This window comes from Acomys russatus, chromosome 32 (genome assembly GCF_903995435.1).
Source record: "Acomys russatus chromosome 32, mAcoRus1.1, whole genome shotgun sequence".
NCBI lineage: Eukaryota > Metazoa > Chordata > Mammalia > Rodentia > Muridae > Acomys > Acomys russatus.
This window is the reverse complement of record NC_067168.1, coordinates 33340701-33361904: the sequence shown is the minus strand read 5'-3', so window position 1 is coordinate 33361904 and position 21204 is coordinate 33340701. Positions and strand designations below refer to the sequence as shown.

The 21204-nt window shown below is 49.8% G+C and overlaps 3 protein-coding genes across 3 annotated transcripts in view; 2 read left to right on the top strand and 1 right to left on the bottom strand.

Annotated features, from left to right (window-relative positions):
- Positions 1-58: 58 nt before the first annotated feature.
- On the top strand, positions 59-3493 carry Manf (mesencephalic astrocyte derived neurotrophic factor). The gene is made up of 4 exons (XM_051140501.1): positions 59-216; positions 852-979; positions 2008-2149; positions 3006-3493. Exons 1-4 carry the CDS (start codon positions 132-134, stop codon positions 3188-3190), a joined length of 540 nt encoding a protein of 179 aa, XP_050996458.1. The 5' UTR covers positions 59-131; the 3' UTR covers positions 3191-3493.
- Positions 3494-5125: 1632 nt separating this feature from the next.
- On the top strand, positions 5126-7849 carry Rbm15b (RNA binding motif protein 15B). The gene has a single exon (XM_051140206.1). It carries the CDS (start codon positions 5177-5179, stop codon positions 7841-7843), a length of 2667 nt encoding a protein of 888 aa, XP_050996163.1. The 5' UTR covers positions 5126-5176; the 3' UTR covers positions 7844-7849.
- Positions 7850-11497: 3648 nt separating this feature from the next.
- Positions 11498-21204, bottom strand: part of Dcaf1 (DDB1 and CUL4 associated factor 1) — a 58591-nt gene continuing 48884 nt past the window's right edge. Inside the window, exons 23-24 of the mRNA XM_051140688.1 lie at positions 17801-18053; positions 11498-11951 (exon numbers count right to left, since the gene is read on the bottom strand). Of these exons, the coding sequence (XP_050996645.1) occupies positions 11893-11951; positions 17801-18053 (312 nt within the window). The 3' untranslated portion in view covers positions 11498-11892. The remainder of the gene's footprint in view (positions 11952-17800; positions 18054-21204) is intronic.

Sequence of the window (21204 nt, the reverse complement as noted above, 5' to 3'; positions counted from 1 at the left end):
GGTGGGCGCGGGGGCAGCCTGCCAATGGGAAGCTCCGGTTTGTGTTCCAGCGCCCCCACCAGGCGGCGCACCGCGCCGGGTGCGGTTCATTCGCTCGGCGGCGGCGGCGGTGGTGGCGACTGCCGAGGAGGATGTGGGCTACGCGCGGGCTGGCGGTCGCGCTGTCCCTGAGCGTGCTGCCAGACAGCCAGGCGCTGCGACCAGGCGACTGCGAAGGTGCGGGGGTCGGGGCTGGGAGGCGCGGAACCCAACCAAACGGCGGGCGGGCGGGCGGGGGCGACGGCCCATCCCGGGGAAGGGTTGGGGGGGGGTCCACTGGAGCAAGGGGCCTCGGAATTATTTCCCGGGCCTAGAAACGTTGACCCGTCGAAGGGAAAACTTGGCTGGAAGCCCACATCGCGGGAGTTTTTATCCCTTCCCATCACTTTAGAGGTTACGGGAAGGGACTCCGCGGGCCGCAACCGTCTCGCGGTTGCCAAGCTGCATTTAAGACTTCGGGGTTGTATTTGGAATTGAGGAGCGTTTTGATCGTTTTCTTCAGCCTCTAGTCTGTCCCTTATGAGGTCACAGTGAGCTCCCTCTCAAGGACACGTGTCCACTCTCCGCGTAAACTTGAAAAGAGCTGGGAGGATTGTGTGTGTGGTCACTGGGGTAATGGTCATTCCCGACATGCACTGGGTACTAGGACCCCAGCAACCTAAGGGTTCTGTGCACCTGTGAGTACCTGAGACACAACCAGTGATGAAGAACGTTTAAATGATCACCTCATCCCTTCTGTCAAAACTACTGACAGAGTTTCTTCCTGGTAAAATGGGGGCTAGTAATTGCTTAATATCTTCCCTCTTTTCCAGTTTGTATTTCTTATCTGGGAAGATTCTACCAGGACCTCAAAGACAGAGATGTCACATTTTCGCCAGCCACTATTGAAGAAGAACTTATAAAGTTCTGCCGTGAAGCAAGAGGCAAAGAGAATCGGTTGGTGAGTAGCTGTCCCCGGCTCTTGTGGACGGTCCAGTAGTCTGTAAACTAATGTGAGACTGAAGTGCTTTTCGCCTCTATTGACTAAGCGTCTACTGTGAGCCAGTATTTGTAATGACAGTCAAATGCAAGCATGTGCCATGAAGAAAGTAAGACTAGGATAGGTAGGCGCTTGGGGTGGGAGCTGTTAGAGGAAGTAGTCAGAGGCGTCTCTGAGGAAGGGGATCAGAGAAATACAGTGAGTGCTCAAAGGCCAGGAAGGGTTTGCTGTGTTTTGGATCAGAAGGAGTTAGGTGCCCCAAGATGGCCAGAGCCAAGTCAAGGACAAGAGTCCTGGGACAGCTTCAGCCTTTGTGGCTTTAGTTTCCGTGGCCGTCTCTCACTAGAAATCTGATGACGTCTAAACTTATCAAAACTCTGGACTGAGCATACATCAAGTGCCTAGGGCTTAGCTAGATCTGGACAGTACTGAAAAACTGAGGCCCTGGCAGAGAGGTTTTCGTTTCGTTCATTTGTTTTTCGAGACAGGGTTTCTATGTGTAGCCCTGGCTGTTCTGGACTTGGTAAACCAGGCTGGCCTGGAACTCACAGAGACCCACCTGCCTCTGCCCCTCTGGTGCTGAGATTAAGGCGTGCGCCCAGCTGGCAGAGGTTGTCAAGATGACCTAAGGACTGTTTGCTGGAGCTAGCTGGTCATGGATCTGTGCTGCTCTTGCTGAGGGCCTGAGCTTAATTCCCAGCACCCATAACACCCTATAACTCCAGCTCCAGGGAATCTAGCGCCTGCACATACATTCATTTACCCATGCACATACTTTGGGGGATGTGGGGGGGAGGATTTCGAGACAGGGGTTCTCTGTGTAGCCTTGGCTGTCCTGGGCTTGCTTTGTAGACCAGGCTGGCCTTGAACTCACAGGGATCCACCTGCCTCTGCCTCCCAAGTGGTGGGATTAAAGGCATGTGCCACCACGCCCAGCTCTATAATTTTTTTTTTTAAGATTTTTCTTTTTCTTTTTTCCCCTCCAATAGTGCTACTACATTGGGGCCACAGATGATGCCGCCACCAAGATCATCAATGAGGTGTCGAAGCCCCTGGCCCACCATATCCCTGTGGAGAAAATCTGTGAGAAGCTGAAGAAGAAAGACAGCCAAATCTGCGAACTAAAATATGGTGAGTGTGGCCCCAAGCTGAATTTTGTAGCCAAAAGAGTCATTGTGAGTGGGTGTATAGCATAGTTGAGGATCTCTGTGTTGCAGGGACCAGACTGCTACATCAAAGCTAGGTAGGCCAGGAGTTGAGAGGGTGACTTGTTAGCACACTTTGAAGGAAGAAGAATTAGCCAAAAGGCCTGCTGATAGGAAAGCAGTGCAGATGGAGAGTGTTGTGTGCAGGACATGGGTGGACAAGGTGCTCAGGGCCTTGGGGTTTGGTGAGGAATTTGGATTTCAGTCTTAGTGAAGTTGGGAGCATTAGAAGTTTTCAAGCAGAGTTTAACAGACTTGTCATGGCTGTACGTCTGTTGGCTTTAAAACCTATCGCCCAAGTGTGATAGTTAGAGCATCACCATGGCAGAGCCCATCTGGTTGCACGTAATCCTGTAAAGTCTAAACCGTGCCAGTGTTTATTGTACCTAAGTGTCCAGGAGCCTTGTGTTGGCGCATTTGGTATCCTAGTTGGTTCTGGTATAAGTTTGTCTGGGTCACATGAGTTATGGGGTAGGAATCGGACTCTGGTGCCTCATGGGGAGTCAGGGGATATGTCTGCTTCACCATCAGCCTGGAATAGTCCTTCTATGAAGACACATAGGAACTAGAGCTGTGTTTCTCCTCTGAACCCTGTGGGCTCCCTGCACTGTGTGTCCTGTAGTGGACACTGACAGCCTGAGGTGGCCCTCGTGGTGATGAGTGCCAGTTCCCTCATGGGTACAGTTTGCATGTCTGCCCTGCCGCAAATAGAGCTGCGTCTTGAGGAATGGTTGGCATGCAGCACCTCCCACCAGCCGTTTGCTCTCCTGCTCTCCCTGCAGACAAGCAGATTGACTTGAGCACAGTGGATCTGAAGAAGCTTCGCGTGAAAGAGCTGAAGAAGGTCCTGGACGACTGGGGCGAGGTGTGCAAAGGCTGTGCAGAGAAGTCTGACTATATCCGCAAGATAAATGAACTGATGCCTAAATACGCCCCCAAGGCAGCCAGTGCTCGGACTGATTTGTAGTCTGCCCAATTCCTGCTGCTCCTGAGGGGAAAGTTCACCTGTCTCTTCCCCAAACACCCGTTTTGTAATTTATTTTTTAAGCGGGCTCCTGACAATGCCATGTGAAGGCTGGAGCTTTCCTAATGACGACCCTGGCTCTTCGGTGCCCCCTAACCCCACTCGCAGGTGGGGAAGAATTTACTTCCTCTTTTTGCTGGTTTACTCTAGGACTTAAAAGTTTGTCTGGGATTTTTTTATTAAAGGAAAAAAAAATTTTGTCTTTGGAGAGTTGAGCTGACACAAGATTCTGTCCCTTAAATCTTCTGGTTTATCTTTCCAATCTGAAAAGGTCCCTGGGCCTGCCAGTGCTGAGGGCTAGAAACTCCCATAACAGAGCTTAAGGGCTTGGGGTAGCCCAAGTGTGTGGGTTCTGGGCTTCAGGGTACCCCATACTTCAGCCTGATAAAGTTAGGCTTGACACCCCCCACCTCCCCAAGCCCCTTTCCAATGCAGTAGGAGGGCCTGAAGATGGGCCTGTGCCTGGGCTGAGGTTAAGTCTAAGGCACATCTACATTTTGGCTCAGCATATGCAGAATAAACAATTAAATGCACTTGAGTGCAGGTGGTCAGCATCGCACTGTACCCCACTCACTCGTCCTTTGTGGTTCCTGTCTAGTGTCGGAACAAGGCCCCTTGCTTCCTTGGATTCTTCCAAGGAAGGCAGGAGTCCGTTTTCACAGAAGCAGGAGAGGCCGAGAGCTGTGTTCAGTATGGCTTCCAGCGCTCCCTTGCGCTTGTGAACTGTGCCTCAGTGGGGACATCTGCCTCTTGCTGCCTCCAGTGATCATGTGAAAGGCTGAAGTTTTCCAATGAGCTGATCTTACCTCACTTCTTGTGTGGTCCCTAAGTTTACTTTGCATCCCTGGGGCCTGCCTTTGATCCTGCCACTCCTGTTTCTTCCAAGTTCCTCTTGGATTTGTCTCCTGCCAGTTGCTTCCTGCTCGTGGGAGGGAAGAGCTGAGTGCATTCTTCGTCACCCTGCATGTACTTGATTGGATCCAGCAACCATCTATCCGGGGAGTACTTACACCCTGGTGGCCTTCAGGTCCCCTTGCCCAGGCTTCACCTCACCTCCTGGTTGTGACCAGAACACTAGCCAGCAAGATGTCAGCACGCCAAGAAGTGATAACTAATGACACTACCTTGGCTCCACAGCCCTACCTTTCCAGCCTCCTGTCCGACCAGACACCTATAGCAGAAAGTTGGATCCAGTGGCGCCAAGATGCTTGTCTGTAGGCTACAAGTGCATTCTTTCTAGTTACTGTGCTTGGAGCCAGGGAGATTTCAATCTGCACCTATAGTCTTTGTTTTCAGAGTTGTCAGGACAACGCCTGAGGAATCTAGACACAGAAGATGCCTGAAATGTGGGTCCTGGACAGGGTGTAGCGATCCCTGTGTGCCCACCTTCAAGGATGTCCCCTTTGGTCTCAGTCAGAAAACGCCACGGAGGGGAATAGGATTTCTTCAACCTAGTGGCAGGTTCGAGTGAGATACAACATTTAAAGAAGCCGCGGGTCAAGTGGCCACTCCTGTTCCAGTGGACACTGGATCTAGCTAGCCCTGGAGCACAAAGCCTAAGCTCCAGAGGGAATCCGCACACGCACGGCAGCGGGGTGCCTATAGCCCCCGCCAGCCACGCGGTGGCGCTGGAGCCCGCAATCAGGCTGGCTCCCCTGGGTGCCAAGATGTCACGTGGTGCCGGGCCGCGGAGCCCACTGATAGGCGCCGAGCGAAACTCTCGTCCCGCCCACCTCGGTCACGTGGTACGACCGGCGCAGCTTGATAACGCAGCTCCCGGCCCCTCGGCGCCGCTCCCGCCCCGCCCCGCCGCCGCCGCCGCGCCGAGTCCTTTTGTCCAAGATGGCGGCGCCGGGGGCGCTGCCTCCTGGGCCGCCGCCACTGCCGCTGTGAGGAGCCTGCGGGCCGCCCGCCCGCCGCGCCGGCGCCATGAAGCGGCAGAACGAGCGAGACTCCAGCCCGAGCGGGCGTGGCTCGTCATCGTCCGCCAAGCGGCCGCGGGAGCGCGAACGGGAGGCAGAGGCGGGCGGGCGGCGAGCAGCACACAAGGCCTCCGGAGGCACCAAGCACCCGGTTCCAGCGCGGGCTCGTGACAAGCCCCGAGGCAGTGGCGGCGGCGGCGGCGGCGGGCATCGCGACGGTCGCGCTGCCGGGGATGCGAATCACCGAGCGGGCAGCGGGCGCTCCTCGGGCGCGCCCGGAGGCGGAGGACGAACCGGCAAGGCCTCGGGGGACCCGGGTGCTGGCGGCGCGTCGCCCCGCGCATCTCCACTCCCGCCGCCCCCGCCGCCCCCCGGGGCGGAACCTGCGGGTCCCGGCTCCACGGCGGCTCCGGAATACAAGACGCTCCTCATCAGCAGCCTGAGCCCCGCGCTGCCGGCTGAGCACCTGGAGGACCGGCTCTTCCACCAGTTCAAGCGTTTCGGTGAGATCAGCCTGCGCCTGTCGCACACACCGGAGCTGGGCCGCGTGGCCTACGTGAACTTCCGGCACCCACAGGACGCGCGCGAGGCTCGCCAGCACGCCCTGGCCCGTCAGCTGCTGCTCTACGACCGGCCGCTCAAGGTGGAGCCGGTGTACCTGCGCGGCGGCGGGAGCAGCCGGCGCAGCAGCAGCAGCAGCGCCGCCGCCTCCACGCCGCCCCCGGGGCCCCCCACGCCCGCCGATCCTCTGGGCTACCTGCCGCTGCACGGGGGCTACCAGTACAAGCAGCGCTCGCTGTCTCCGGTAGCCGCCCCGCCCCTGCGGGAGCCCCGCGCTCGGCACGCCGCCGCTGCCTTCGCCCTGGATGCTGCGGCCGCCGCCGTGGGCCTGTCTCGGGAGCGGGCCCTGGACTACTACGGGCTGTACGACGACCGCGGGCGCCCCTACGGCTACCCGGCCGTGTGCGAGGAGGACCTGATGCCGGAGGATGACCAGAGAGCTACTCGGAACCTCTTCATCGGGAATCTGGACCACAGTGTATCAGAGGTGGAGCTTCGACGGGCCTTCGAAAAGTACGGCATCATTGAGGAGGTGGTCATCAAGAGGCCTGCCCGCGGCCAGGGTGGTGCCTATGCTTTCCTCAAGTTTCAGAACCTGGACATGGCACACAGGGCAAAGGTGGCTATGTCTGGCCGGGTGATTGGCAGAAACCCCATAAAGATAGGCTACGGCAAGGCTAACCCCACCACCCGCCTCTGGGTTGGGGGTCTTGGACCTAACACCTCACTGGCGGCCCTGGCCAGAGAATTTGATCGCTTTGGGAGCATTCGGACCATCGATCATGTCAAAGGGGACAGCTTTGCCTACATCCAGTACGAGAGCCTGGACGCGGCCCAAGCTGCCTGTGCTAAAATGAGGGGCTTTCCCTTAGGTGGTCCAGAACGCAGGCTCCGGGTGGATTTTGCCAAAGCAGAGGAGACTCGCTATCCCCAGCAGTACCAGCCCTCACCTCTCCCTGTGCATTATGAGCTGCTCACTGACGGATATACCCGGCATCGAAACCTGGATGCTGACCTTAGGGTGCGGGATAGGACCCCTCCACACCTTCTGTATTCAGACCGAGACCGGACCTTTTTGGAAGGGGACTGGACCAGCCTCAGTAAAAGTTCGGACCGCAGAAACAGCCTAGAGGGCTACAGCCGCTCAGTGCGCAGCCGGAGTGGTGAGCGCTGGGGGAGTGATGGGGACCGGACCATAGCCAAGCCCTGGGAAGAGAGACGCAAGCGGAGGAGCCTTTCCAGTGACCGAGGGAGGACAACTCATTCCCCTTATGAGGAACGGAGCAGGACCAAGGGTGGGGGACAGCAGCCTGAGCGAGGCTCAGACCGCACCCCTGAGCGTAGCCGAAAGGAGAACCACTCCAGTGAAGGGACCAAGGAATCAGGCAGCAACTCCCTCAGCAACAGCAGACATGGTGTGGAGGAGAGGAGCCACCATCACCACCACCACGAGGCTCCAGACTCTTCCCATGGGAAGAAGAGTAGAGAGAGTGAACGCAATCATCGGACCACTGAAGCAGAGCCCAAGACTCTTGAAGAGCCAAAACACGAGACCAAAAAGCTAAAGACTCTTTCGGAATATGCTCAGACGCTGCAGCTGGGTTGGAGTGGGCTTCTAGTGTTGAAAAACAGCTGCTTCCCAACATCTATGCACATCCTAGAGGGGGACCAGGGAGTTATCAGTGGTCTCCTCAAAGACCACATCTCTGGCAGCAAGCTAACCCAGCTAAAGATTGCCCAGCGCCTTCGACTGGACCAGCCCAAGCTGGATGAGGTCACCCGTCGCATCAAGCAAGGGAGCCCCAACGGCTATGCCGTGCTCCTAGCCATCCAGTCACCCCCCAGTGGGCCTGGCTCTGAGGGGATGCCCACGGTGGAGCCAGGCCTACAGAGGCGGCTTCTCAGGAACCTGGTCTCCTACTTGAAACAGAAGCAGGCTGCAGGGGTGATCAGCCTGCCGGTGGGCGGGTCTAAGGGCAGAGACAGCACTGGCATGCTCTATGCCTTCCCACCCTGCGACTTTTCACAGCAGTACCTCCAGTCAGCATTGAGGACATTGGGCAAGTTAGAGGAAGAACACATGGTGATAGTGATAGTAAGAGACGCTGCCTAGCCCACACCTGTTCTTTCCAGCTGTGTTTGCGACACACAAGCAGTTATTTTAAAAATCTGCTCCCTTCTCTACCTACCTTACCCCTTTGGTTGGAATTCTCTGCTGGGTTGTTGTGGTTCATGTGGTGGCCTCCTGTCCACTGCTGAAATTAAATTCTTAGATTTGGGAGGGGGGATTGCTGGTCTGTTTTTTTTTTTGTTTGTTTGTTTGTTTTTATAAGAAGAAACTCCTGTTATGTTTCCTGTGTATGAGATACTGTCTGCTGTATTCTGTATTTTTTTATATTTTATTTTATTTTTTGACTAACTGTATGGAAAATTGTCAGTAAAGCCTTTTGTCAGAGGATGGATTTTTCAATCCCTCCAGAGTCCTGGTTTAATCGGGTTTTGTTCTTGAAAAATGGAAGACTTCCCTCAGCGCGTGTCCTATGTCATGTTGTTGGCACCACTGCTTCTAAAAGTTGTGCTGCATTGGTGGCCAGCAGGCTTATGTTGTATGGGCCCTGTTACGCACCCTAACCCTAGCCCATTCAGAGCAAAGGCCTAAGATCAGTGCCAACAGCTACAGGTAGTTTTTGTTATTTTTCCCTGCCCTAAATGTGTGCTTTAGTTTGAGCAATGGCTTTTGGACAAAGCGCCCAGTTAGAACACCTGTTTAACAGGGTAGTTTTCAGTTGTATAGTCTTGCATTTGGGGGAAGGAACAGTGCAATATTGATGCCAAGAGGCCTTGTGTGTGATGGGACTAGGTTCCCTCTGGTTCAGTCTTTTGATCTTCCCATAGTTTAGGGTCTTGCAGTATCAGTCAGCTGCCTGATTCCCAGGGGTCCTAGAGGCAAAACACTAGCGTGCAGGGTGAGAGGCAGCCTGACTTGCTAATCTTGAGTGTGCTTCCTTTGATCTCTCAGGGCTGTCAGAGCGGCCTGTGCCACATCAGACCTCCAGCTTTGTGGCAAACAGACTCCAACTACAGTGCTCAGAGCTGCAAGGGAGTCAGTGCCAGGAAGATGTCCTTAATGAGTGACATAGTGTTCCATGCCCTGACACAGATACCAGGTAAGGAAATGGATACTCCTTTGTGAGAGTTGTTAAGTGGTGGGCTAGAGCCCAAATCCTTGTCAACTATGGTGAGGAAGAAGCAGGCTGAGTAATCCTATGGCTGGGAGGCAAAGTGGCCTGAGGAATTTTAGGCTCTGCCTTTGCTGTCTCAAGTAGGAAGCCAGATCAGGCAACAATTGTCACCACAGAGCCACACCCAGGCTCAGAATGTGGCAGTTTGGTGGTCCAAGCCAGTCAGGCTGAGGAAAATGGGACCCTGGTCAGAGGTTCTAGCCAGGCTGGTGCTTAGGGTCTGGCCCACTCCCTGAGGCAGCACCTGTGATCCCCAGACAGACCTTGGAGGCTGTATGGAGGTTCATGCCTCTACAAGGACAAACTGCAGAGGGCCTTGGCCAGTATAGACCAAGTATGGCTCTAAAGCAGCTGTTGTCAACCTGTGGGTCACAACCCCTCTGGCAAGCCTCTCCCAAAATAGCTACATTGTGATTCAGAACAGTAGCACAATTAGTTATGAAGTAGCAACAAAATAATGTTACAGAGGGGGGTCACCACAGCATGAAGTGTATTAAAGGGCTACAGCATTAAGAAGGTGAGAACCACTGCTCTAAAGCATTAACATGAGAGAATGTTAACTTATCTGCGTATGTCTACCCCAGGGGTTGGAGCAAGTCAATCAGCCCTGCATCCCAAACAAAAGAGACCAGAGCAGGCCTCATTTTTGAAAGCCTGTCTTACAGGTCTTGAACAATGTCACAGAACAGTTGTGGCACATCTGGGCCCCTGTAACAAAGCAGGTTTCATCACCCAAGGGTACCCTTCCCAGGCAGAACCAAGTCACCTTACCCGCAGTGTCTTTAACTAACCCTCTTTGGAAAGGGGCACCCTTTGGCTCTAGTGCTAGCTGGTTCTGAGCAAAGAATCACACCGCACCCTAACCTTTCACTTTGGACCACCTTAACCACTTCCTTTTAGTCCTTAAGACGTAGCAGGCTCTGTGGCCTCTCAGCCAGCCCTAGAGAAGGTGAGTCAGGCGGGCACTGCCTGTGGTGTTGCATGAAGGCAAAAAAAAAAAAACAAACAAACAAACAAACAAAAACAAAAAACTCAGGTTTTGAACCCTAGTCGAACAATGAAGATAGATGTTTCCTCACGAGGTACATTCCCAAGGGAGTGTTGTCAAGTCAACCAGAATTGTGGTTTCCTATTAAATGTGCCATCTCCACCTCAGGAGGCCTGTGGCTGCTCCCAAGAGCTCCTGGCAGATGAGATGCACTAGTGACACAACAGAGACCTTGCTTTATCTCAGAGCCAGCACCAGACACCTACCAGCTGCTGCCAGTTAACCATTTAATGCCACGGCATGAAGCAAGTAACGACCTAAATGGACCTAAAACAGAAAGCCAATCTTTTGCCAAGGCTTTCTTAAAAGACCAGGCTGCACCTCTGGTACAGACCACTTCAGTGTGTCAGGTTAGGCACTACTTACCCCTGCAGAGTTTTCACTGCTCTGTGTTGCTTTACCTTCTAACCAGTGCAACCTTGACAGAAAAGGGATAAGTGTGTCTGAGGCTGTGAAGTGCTGTGTAACAGAAACAGGAGCCAGAATGTGGGCAAAATCAGAGATTGACCTTTTCTATTTGCTGTGGAAAGAAAAGTGGGATGAGTAAAACATGAGCCCCTGATACTTAGCAAGTCCAGCCTGACCAAGCCTCAAGTACCTCTCAACTTTTAGCACTAAAACTGCCCGAGTCCCCCTAATCCCAGTCAAGGGGTGGCCAGCATGTTCCTTAAAGGTCACCTGTGGACAGAGATGGAGGCCACCCGACCCCTTCCACCCCCATTGTTATCCTCACAAGGCCTCCAGTAATTTCAGGCCAGGCAGAAGCGACAGCCACTGTCTTCCCTGAGGACGTGCTGTGGGAAGGCTGTGTTCTCTCACTGTGGAGTGCTCTGCCTTCCTCACAAGTCATGTGTGGTCTTTGAAGAACTGAGGAGACAGGGAAACCCCACTTGGGTGAAAGAAAACAAGGAAAGGGCATAAACAAAGACAGACTTGTAGTTTATTTTGTATTTTTTTTTAAATAAATACACTTTACATTAAAGAAAAAGACCTTTGATTTGTAATTTCCACATTGGGGAGAAAGGGAAGGGAAAAAAAGACTTTTGAAAAACTGAATCACAAAGAGAAAGAGAGGGAGTGAATTTATACCCCTAAAGTTCTCTCAACTCCACAAAACCAGGGTCCACATGACTGTCTGCTGCCTGGCCACAAAGTAGGGAGTTAGGCATTTTCCCCAGTAAGCAGGCCGTGCCTTCCTTTCCCGTCTAGCACAAAGGAAAACAAATTAACTTGACAGCATATGAGGCAACAAAACAGGTTAAAAAATCATATATTATATTTATAATAAAATATTCTTAATCCTTATCAATTTAAGAAACCACGATTTTCCTCTTCATTTAAATACGTATGTAAAAATGCCTCTATATTGTTCTTTACCGTCATTTTCTTCCAAAGAAAATGAAGTGAAGACTGGCGGTGTAAGCTCAGACCCGCGGTTATAAATGCCTGTTGGTGTTTGGTTCTTGTTTTTTGTTTTTTGTTTGTTTGGTTTTTTTTTTTTTTTTTTTTTCATTTTAAAGTTTTATAAAAAACTATTTCTTGTTCTTTAAGTAAAGAACATTATACAAAGAAAATATATTGTGAAACCCAGAGACATGTTTGTTTTTTTCCCTTGAGGAAAGTTATGTCCGTCCTAGGAAGAGGGGACGCAAACTAGGGCCTAGTCCCTGTAGGCTTTTTTTTTTTTCCTTTTTGTGGTTGTTATTGTTTTTTAGAAAGGCCCTCAGATTCCAGGGAGACACTAAATCATAGTCCTCTGAATGTAGGGCACACAGCTCCTTAACAGACAGCCCTGGGAGGCAGCAAAAGGCAGGTGTTCTGAATTCATTCACTCTTGCCTGCCAAGATTCTCTTCCAAGAGGGGATGGCACATCACTCATTCAGAGATAAGATGATGTCATCTTCCAAATCAGAGTTGTCCGAGCTGTCTGCTGAAAGGTAAGAGAAGGGAGAGACAATTATATGCTAGGACTGTAGGACACCCCTGCATTCAACAGACTTATGCCTGAGCAGGGTTAATTACCACTTTCCAGAAAGTAGAAAACACATCAATTAACTCCTTGGAGCTTGGCTCCAGAGAATATGCCTGTTGCTGACAACAACAGCCACCCTGGGATCTCTGGCTCTCTTGCCTTTCAAAAGACCTGAACTTGGAGTCCCTGCTTCCTGCCTGGGATGCCCCAGAGGGATCAAGCAAGTGTCCTCAAGCCTCCACCAGGGCACTGGGCTGCACAGGGACAGGGCTGAGAGGAGCACAGAGGTCCCTGCCCCTAGCCTACTGTGTCCTTATGGCAGGATCCTGACCCCCAAGAAACACTAAAAAGGGAGGATGGTGGGCTGTCGAAGTGAGTTCCAGACCAGCCTGGTCAGGGCTGGGAGAAAGGAAGAGGAGGGGCGAAGTCAACCGCTTTAAAGTAGCAGATGTGACAGATAAACAAGTCTAGAGTGCTAACACAACAACAATACAAATAATAGTTATTTTCTGGATCAGACCTAATGAGATTTCTTAGCTGCTCTTGCCAAAGAAAGTGGGTGATGATGAAATAGTAACTATGCTCATCTTTTCACTAGAGTCAACTTTTTATATGAATCCCCACACTTTGATAATGGATACCTTATGTGGACACACTAAAATTTATTTTTAAAATGATAAGCAGGCTCAATCCCTTTCTCCAGGCCTCAGAACCTACAAAGGCAAACAATCCCAGGACTCAATCCTTGTCATGCAGCTACAGAAACAGCTATCTGTCACAAACAAGTAGGAAGTCAGCAGAAACACAGAGACCAAGGGCCCCAGACTCACTCTGCAGGCAAGGAATGAACTCATTAACCCTTCTGGAAGAATCCACTGAGGAATGAAACTAACTGGGAGCAAAAGAGCTCCTCAAAGCCAACGGTGCAGGACCTATCTACAGTCCTAATCTGGAAGACTAAAGCGGAAGGCGCACCGGTTCAAGGCCCACCTGGTTACAGTGAGACCTTGTCCTAACTTCCCTCCACCAAAGGACCCTCAAAGGTACACCATGCCAAGCAAAGTCCAAGAAAACTGGTAAGTACACTTAAGGCCTAGTTTTTATTCAAGAAGCTATGGAAAAGGGCTATAAAGTACGCCTGCAGCAGAGGTCCCTGCCACCCAGCCTGCCAACTTGAGTTCTACCCCTGGAGCCTACATGGCAGAGAACTGACTCCCGCAGACTATCTTCCTGACTTCCACACACTAGAAAGCATGAAATTCAAACTTTTTCTTAAAACATGCGTATGGGTGTTTTGCCTGCATGCTTATCTGTGCAACAAGTGTGTCGAATGCCCAACAAGGTAGAAGGCATCAGATCCCCTGGAACTGGAGCTAGACAGTTAAGACCGTCATGTAGATGCTGGGAATCAAACCCAGGTCCTACTCTTCACCAGTGAACCATCTTAAAAGTTTTAAAAATAATAACAAAACTGGCCAGGCGTGGTGGCACACACGTATAATCCCAGCACTCAGGAGGCAGAGGCAGGCGGATCTCTGAGTTTCGAGGCCAGCCTGGTCTACAAAGTGAGTCCATGACAGCCAAGGCTACACAGAGAAACTCTTGTCTCAAAAAAACCTAAAAATAAAAAACAAAAACAACAAAACTGGAAATATTTTCATAAGGTGCCCAGAAATGTGGGCAACATAGCCTAAGGCCTGAAACACCTGGGCTCAGCCCTGGCTTGTCTATGTGGAAAGGGGTGCCCATAAGTACAAAGCTTCGCCAGCCACTCCAAGGTACCTGAAAATTCTAGCACAAGGTAAGGAAGGAAAAACAAAAAAATGGCCCAACGTGGTAAGGAGTGGGAAACGCAATGGAGTGGTCGCAGGATAAATGCTGACACCTGAATCTAACCAGACCATGTCCCAGCAGCTGCTGAGACAAAATTTTGAGGAAGAAGGCACTGTCTACTCCCCAGTGCCACACACAGCACCTGCCTTGCCAGATGCCTCTGCAGATTTCTAAGGATCCTCCAGTGCTTGCATTATAGGCAAGCCAACAATGCCAGGCCTACCTGCCTGAGACACCCCCCCAAGACAGACAAGGGGTTCAACCCCCTACCCCACAGTAAAAAGAGAAGCCAAGACTTAACTCTACCTAAGGGCTGAATAATGGCTAAGAGAGCTTCACAGCAGCAGCCTTCCTCTCATACAACAGGGGTCAGGTGGCCAGACTTTTACCTACATGCCCTAACCTTTTCTCAGGCCCAAATGGTGCTGTGACCCAATCACTCCCCAGCCTCTGATCAGGACCTACCATTCTGGAAGTCTTTGCAGCAAAGGCAGATGAACTGTAAATCCCGCCAGTGGTCTGACCTGCTGTTGCCTTACAATATCCAGGCTTAAGAGCAAGGGGTCCCCAGAAGCTGAGCATAAAGACCCTGAAAACAATGTGCCTCTTTTCAAGAACTAGGGTTCTGTATCTGGAGCAGCAACCCATGGGTGTGGGTTTCTATGGTTTCCACCATGTAAGACTCTCTAAGTTCAGGAAGGCCAAGTTCCTTCAGAGAAGCGGAATGAAGCTTGTAATGGTGATACTTGTAAACGGGTTTCGCAGTCTGTGTTCCACTGACAGCCATGAGGGATAGCAATAGCCACATTGGACAGCCCATAGAACACAGGGAAGAGCAACTGAGGGAAAGCTGCAGGTGCCACTCCTGTGCCTCCACCTCAGCATCAAAGCAGAAATATCCACATGTGCTGTCGTATAGTACACATCAATATTATAGTTACCATATTCTCCTAATTTATAGAATTAAAGGTTTTCCAGATTACCTTTGCTTTGAGAGAAGGAATTTTCAGAATGGCAAAAGGAAGGTGTACTGTTACCAAATACAAATTGAGAGGGTTTATATTCAAATGACCAATGGAAACCCTGCAGCTGGGTGTGGTGGCACATCCCTGAAATCCTAGCACTCAGAAGATGAAGAGAGACAGACTGGGGAACTTGAGCCAACCTGGGCCACACATTAAACCATGTCAGGTGAGTCAGGATCTGAGATGACCATGCTGCCCCATAAGATAAAGTAAATCCAAGTGTTGTTGGATCAACCCTACCTATCATGGAAGTGCAACAGCTGAGGTCAATGTGCATCAATTGTGCCATCACTGCTGCCCAGAATTCCCCCTTTCAGAGAAACACTAAAACAGCTCAACTGTCCCGGCCAGAGTAGGACCCAATGTAGAACTTAGTGTTTCATAACCAAAATGTATTATCCCAGTGCAGGAAAGCTAGGGCTGTGCTAAAGTGTCTGGAAGGCAAGCTGTACCCAGCACTGGGACAGTGCAATTTACTATCAAAGCAACCAAGTCCGCGCCCTAGAGGAAGCTGGAGCGTGGATCAGGCTCCATGCCGTGAGTAACTCCTGAGTCCATCTCATCACCACATGGGTGGCCCTGCTGCTCTACCAAGACTCCTTCCATTTTCCTTTGCATTTAATGGGTGGGTATACAGGCTTAGAGACATTACAGAATAGAAAGCCCAGATATCTTCGCTCCTCTGGTGATTAAATGCACATTAGCACATCTATGTCTCATTTACTGTTGTAAAGCATGAGCAGAAGCTGGAAGTGTCATCTGGATTGTTGGGACACGGTCACTGGTAGCGGCTCTCTGCTTTCACTCACTGCCCCATCATGGATTAAGTACACAGCCCTGTGGATGAAGGCAGTTGTCAGGGTTAGAGGAGGGGTAGGAAGGTTTCTCTAGCTTATCTCTGATGGGGAAGCAGTTTTATTTTCATTGTCTAGGTTATATTTCCCCTGTTTTATGGAGATCTCTATACTGGTTAAAAGCAGGGATTCAGTTCTTAGGAATATGCTGTCTAGCCACTTCTCGATGTAAGCAGGCTTGGGGAGGAACAGGACTGACTGAACAAAAAGGGAACACCCAATAATAGTCTTGCAACCCTTGTGGGTAATATTCTAACTTTGTTGAGTCTCTCCTTCAAAAAGCAGCTTTTGGCTCTTCTGTCTAGTCTATTTGAAAACTTTTAAATCTTGGGTTCTGGTAAAGTATTTTTTATTTAAAAACAAAAACAGCACATCAAGTGACACTTACGCATGGAGGTGGCACCAGCTTCTTGCTATTGACTGAGCGTACCTAACCTGCATTACTAACAATTGAAAGGGGGTATAATTTGTCTCTAATATCTCACTATTGATATATTGTTAAGAATATCCCTGGGTCTTTACCTGGCTCTCAGGACATGACCTGGGGCTAACCCACAGAATCACCTCAACCTTTAAATAACATACACAGCAGATGGGTGGGTACAGGCAAGCCCACTCCCACCAAGAGCTTCAGGTACTGTGAGGGGACTTGCTAAGTCTCCCCTAAGGCAATCAGCTGTCAGTCTCAGCTCTACCAGCACATAAGAGGTATTTGTCCTAAAGAAAATGAGGTGGAGAATAAGTATTGTTTATGCACAGTACATGTAACAGGAGTATCTGTATTAAAAACACACTGTTCCCCACCTCTCACCTAGCAGGGCCATGCACAGAGACCCTCTAATGGAGCAGCTTGGAGTTTGCTTGGCCTAGGCCATCACAACACAGCTTCCTGTCATGATGTAAATGGATGTGTTCTTACTGCTCAGTATAGTAGCAGCAAACGGCTACAGAGCATTTGTAAATGAGAAGCTAATTCTTAACTAATTCCAAGTGAACACCCCTCTGTGAAAAGCAGCTCTCATTACAGAGTGCCTGCCATGCCTGTGAGGATGCTGGCTGTATCGGCTAAATGACCAGACCCTCTCACTCAGGCAGCAATACAAAGGACCAGGACCACAGCTGGAGAGGTCTGCCAACAATAGCACTCCTGCGGCAATGCTCAGACATGGAAGAGTGGGATGGTGCTGCCTGCCCAGTCTTAAAAGCTGTGGTTGGCTTATTTGGGGTTCTTCGGAAAAGGCCTCTCAGAAAAAGTGGGAAATTTACTACACAAACTCGAGTTTGTTCTCTAGAACAAGAAGTGGGGGAAATAAAACAGATCCATTTGTTCCTCGGCCTTCAGGAGGGACTGGCCAAAAGCAATGTGGAAAAGGGCTCTCCCACAAAAGGCCCTTAATTTGTACACGACAGTCAAAGGGGCAGAGAGCCTGTGAAGCGCTCCTTCAGACCTCCTCCAGCGTATCCCTGAGGTGACAGCTATGCTTCCGCCAAACCTTTAAAGCAGGAATTCAAAAGCTGTAAGCTCACCACCTACTTTGAGAATAGGTTCTATTAGAACACAGCCATAAACCTCAATTTATGTGAGGCCTGTGATTGCTTTCTCATTATTACAGCAGAGCTGAGTGGCTGCGACAGAGACCACAAGACCTGAGAAGCAAAAAAAAAAAAAAAAAAAAAAAAAAAAGCACTGACTTTGCTCTGACAGAAAAAAAGAAAGTGTACAAACCTTTGCTTGAAAGTTAAGAGGTGGAGCCCAGCATAGTGGCACAAGCCTGTAATCCCAGCACTCAGGGAGGCAGAGGCAGGTGTATATCTGTGAATTCAAGGCCAGCCTGGTCTACAAAGTGAGTCCACGGAAGCCAAGGCTACACAGAGAAATCCTGTCTCGAAAAAACAAAATCAAAAACAAACAAAAAAGTTAAGAGGTAGGAGCCAGTGGCATGTTTACAAAGCCTGACAGGAGAACGTTCCTCAAGGGACCCGAGTGATGAGTCAGCAGAAGCCAAGCACAGCTGTCTTCTGGATTAGGTTGGTACAAGAGGAGGGACTTGGCCCTGGGTACCAAGGCTCATCCCAAACTCTGCCCAATACTTACTGTCCCCCAAGATCAGCTCCACTTCCTCATCTGCATCAGAGTCTTCATCTTCCCCCTCCTCGCCCTCCTCTAGAAGGTTTGCTAACTCCTCATCAGAGGGAGAGAAGTCATTGTCTCCATCCTCTCCTGCATTGTCATTGTTGTCATCCTCCTCCAGTTCAGCCTCCAGCAACTGGTCAGTGTCTAGATCATCTAAATCATCAGTATCATCATCATCATCATCATCATCCTCTTCCTCCTGTTCTTCCTCTTCCTGATAAGAGAGCATAAAGTCCATTAGGACAAACACAAAGGCTTAACCCACATGGACCATGTGGTAATTCCTATCCAAGGGGACAGAGGAATAAACTGTTAGTAGAACAGACTTGCCAGTGGTGATTGGGACAGGCAACTATGTTTAAGGCATTTGAAATCACCTCAGCAAGGATTACTGACCCTCCAAAAGGCGAAGAGTCACCCTGTGGAGTCAGGCACCCCATTTTCCTGTCAGGCTTTGTAACCATGCCAACTGTCTCCCAACTCTTAACTTTTTTTTGTTTGTTTTTGTTTTTTCAAGACAGGGTTTCTCTGTGTAGCCTTGGCTCCCTTGGACCCACTTTGTAGACCAGGCTGGTCGTGGAGCTCTTATGCAAAGAAACAGAAAATCTGCCTCACAGGTGTCTCAAAGGCCATCAATAACCTTGATAGACCAGGGGGACTCTTCGCCTCCTGCATCAACCAAAGTGAGCTCAGACACTGGAACAAAAGGTCTGCCTGAAATGTAAAGCTCCACATTCTAGCAAAACACATTCTAGAAAGAACACAGCTGCTGAGCTGCCCAGCTCCTAAACCCCTCAGCTCCTACACAACAGGCAGATCCCTACCAGAGCTGCTAAGTGCTCAATATGAACACTTCAACAAAGCAGACGCACAAGACAGAGTAAATAGACACCTATCTTTCCTGCTATACAGCAATGACAGATGATAGATACAGACAGATCATAGACAGACAGACATGATAGACAGAGTGCCAGAAACCTCATCCATTCTTCTATTCAACAGTAATTTACCAAAGATACGAACCTACCAGAAAAACGGTGAAACATTTTCTCTAGGTACCCTGGATTCTAAATCTCCTGCCACTCACCTTAAAAAAAATAAGCACTTTGTTGACAAGACCCTGGGTTCAAACCCCAGCACCACAGTGAAGAAAAAAATCAGGGCTATAATATAACACAGACTTGCCAAGCAGCTCTGCTTTAAGGACTCTGGGGGGGGGGGGGTGGGGGGGGCGTGTGTGTGTGCGCGTGTGTGCGCGCGCGCGCGTGTGTGTGTGTGTGTTTTCTTTGGGTGTTAGTACAGCTGGGCACATGTGTGCCACAGAACACATGTGGAGGTCAGAGGATAACCTCAGGTGTTGATCCTCATCTTCCACCTTATTTAAGAGAGGATAGAATCACTTGTTCTTCTACCATATTATCTAGTCTGGTCTCCAGGCCTCTGGGGATTCTCCTGTCTCTCCTCCCCACTCACTATGGAATTGTGAGATGACAGTTGTCTGCTACTGTGGGTTCAATTTCAGGCTCATAGTTGTTTGGCAAGCACTTTACTTACTCAGCCATCTCTGTAACCTGTATAGAGGTCTTGATTAAGCTGTTTGATGCAGTGATTTATACTTTCAACAATTTATGTATCGCAGCTACACGGGGAAAACTAATGCTGTCCAGAGATTCTAACATGCACTAGTATGTGACTATGGAGGGGGAGGGGGACACGCTGGAGACTACTATCCTACAGCTGTGGTTATATATAATTTCCAGAAACAGAGACTCAGCAGTTACTAAGCACTGATCCACCTGAAAGGAGCTAAAAGTGTCTGGAGGAAGCCAAGTGAATAACACAGACAAGCTCACACACATAGAAGATAAACCAGAGGGAGCCAATCAGGAGAAACCCAAAGTGGTCATCAGATCATAACTTCAGCTCCTTTGCAAGCACATTTCCATTGCCTTGACCAAAATTAGCTATCATCTATTAGCAAAGGACCAAAGTTAAAAATAATCAGAGGGGAAAAATGATAATAATAATAATAACCAAAAAGGAAAGAATCCAGGACCATATGTCTCTCTACTCCATATGGAACAAAACAATTATGTTTAAAATTTATGACAGATGAGACCTGTCAAAAACAAACAAAAAATTATTAACAGCACAACCTTCAAGCTTTTTAGGGGAGTTTGCGGGGAGGTTCAAGGGAGTAGAATGTATGGGGTTGGGATACAAACCAGGACATCATTCGTGTCAGGCAAGCACAAATGTTTACTACTCCAGCCAAAGACAAGTTTAAGAAGAACTGAGAAGTGTCCAAATCAAGAGCACTGCTGAAGACCAGGGTCAGCCCCAGCATCTACAATGCAGCTGTTAGGCTGAGGGTTGGCCCGTTAACTCTGGAAGGCCAACTGGAAAGGAAGAGCAGACTGAGGAGGAAGTGAGGCACACTGTATTACCCTCAATGTCTCTACTCTGAACGACCAATGCTGGTGCGTGTGCTGTCACAGATGGGTGTGTCCATCTTACTGGCAACGTCAATTTGAAACCTGGATCATGGAACAAAGGCTCCCAGACCTATCTGAATTTTGCGAAAGAGTCTAAGCCTATGTTGTACCCAAAAAGATATTCTAAGGAAGCAACCTTTAGAGCAATCTGTGAGCCACAGTCCTGAGACAGCACGAACTCTCTCTTGCTATCTAAATAAGTCTTCCCTCTCAAGTCTTCCCTAAGGACTTAAAAGAGTTTATAGGAACTAAGGACCAGGGCATTTTAAAAGTTACTAATAAGTTTTAGAACTGAATGAAGTATAAAATGCTTTTCTCTCTGAACTCATCTGAGTCAATTTCATGATTATCCAAAGCCCCTACAGCCTGCAGCTAACAACCCACCCTCCTCCTGCCAGATCAAAGGCCAAAACTCCCTCCTCTGGTGTCTGGCCCTAAACTTGACTCTGGCAAGCTTCCTGCTCGGGGCATGAATCCACCTTGGGAGCCTGTTACCACAGGTGTGTTTTTTACATCCCTGCCTCAGCCATCTGCACACTTCATCCACTGCGGCTCACTCCTTATACAGAGATTCAGCTCCTCAAATCTAGCAATTTCTCTTTAGCACTCAGGTCCCAAGTGCCTTCCGCCTATCTTATGTTGAAAAGACTACCACACTTGCTCACTTAGTCTTTTTCTCACACAGGGACAGCTGGCTTCTGCCTATAACACTCCACAAGTTATGATGTGCTCTGAAATCAGGCTGCCTCTACTGAGCCCAAACTCTATTAGCATGAAGACCAGCTGACCAGCTGTGGGGTAATTTTTCAGTGGTACTTTATAATTGCTATTTTGGTTTGTTTGAGAGAGGGTCTCACTATGTAGCCTTGT

What these genes read in the sequence shown, in the direction of transcription:
- Rbm15b (XM_051140206.1), top strand. Translation starts at nt 5,177, where the DNA reads ATGAAGCGGCAGAACGAGCGAGACTCCAGCCCGAGCGGGCGTGGCTCG.
- Manf (XM_051140501.1), top strand. Translation starts at nt 132, where the DNA reads ATGTGGGCTACGCGCGGGCTGGCGGTCGCGCTGTCCCTGAGCGTGCTG. An exon ending in GAGGCAAAGAGAATCGGTTG is followed by an intron (nt 980 to 2,007) that starts GTGAGTAGCTGT and finishes CCCCTCCAATAG; the next exon opens with TGCTACTACATTGGGGCCAC. An exon ending in AATCTGCGAACTAAAATATG is followed by an intron (nt 2,150 to 3,005) that starts GTGAGTGTGGCC and finishes CTCTCCCTGCAG; the next exon opens with ACAAGCAGATTGACTTGAGC.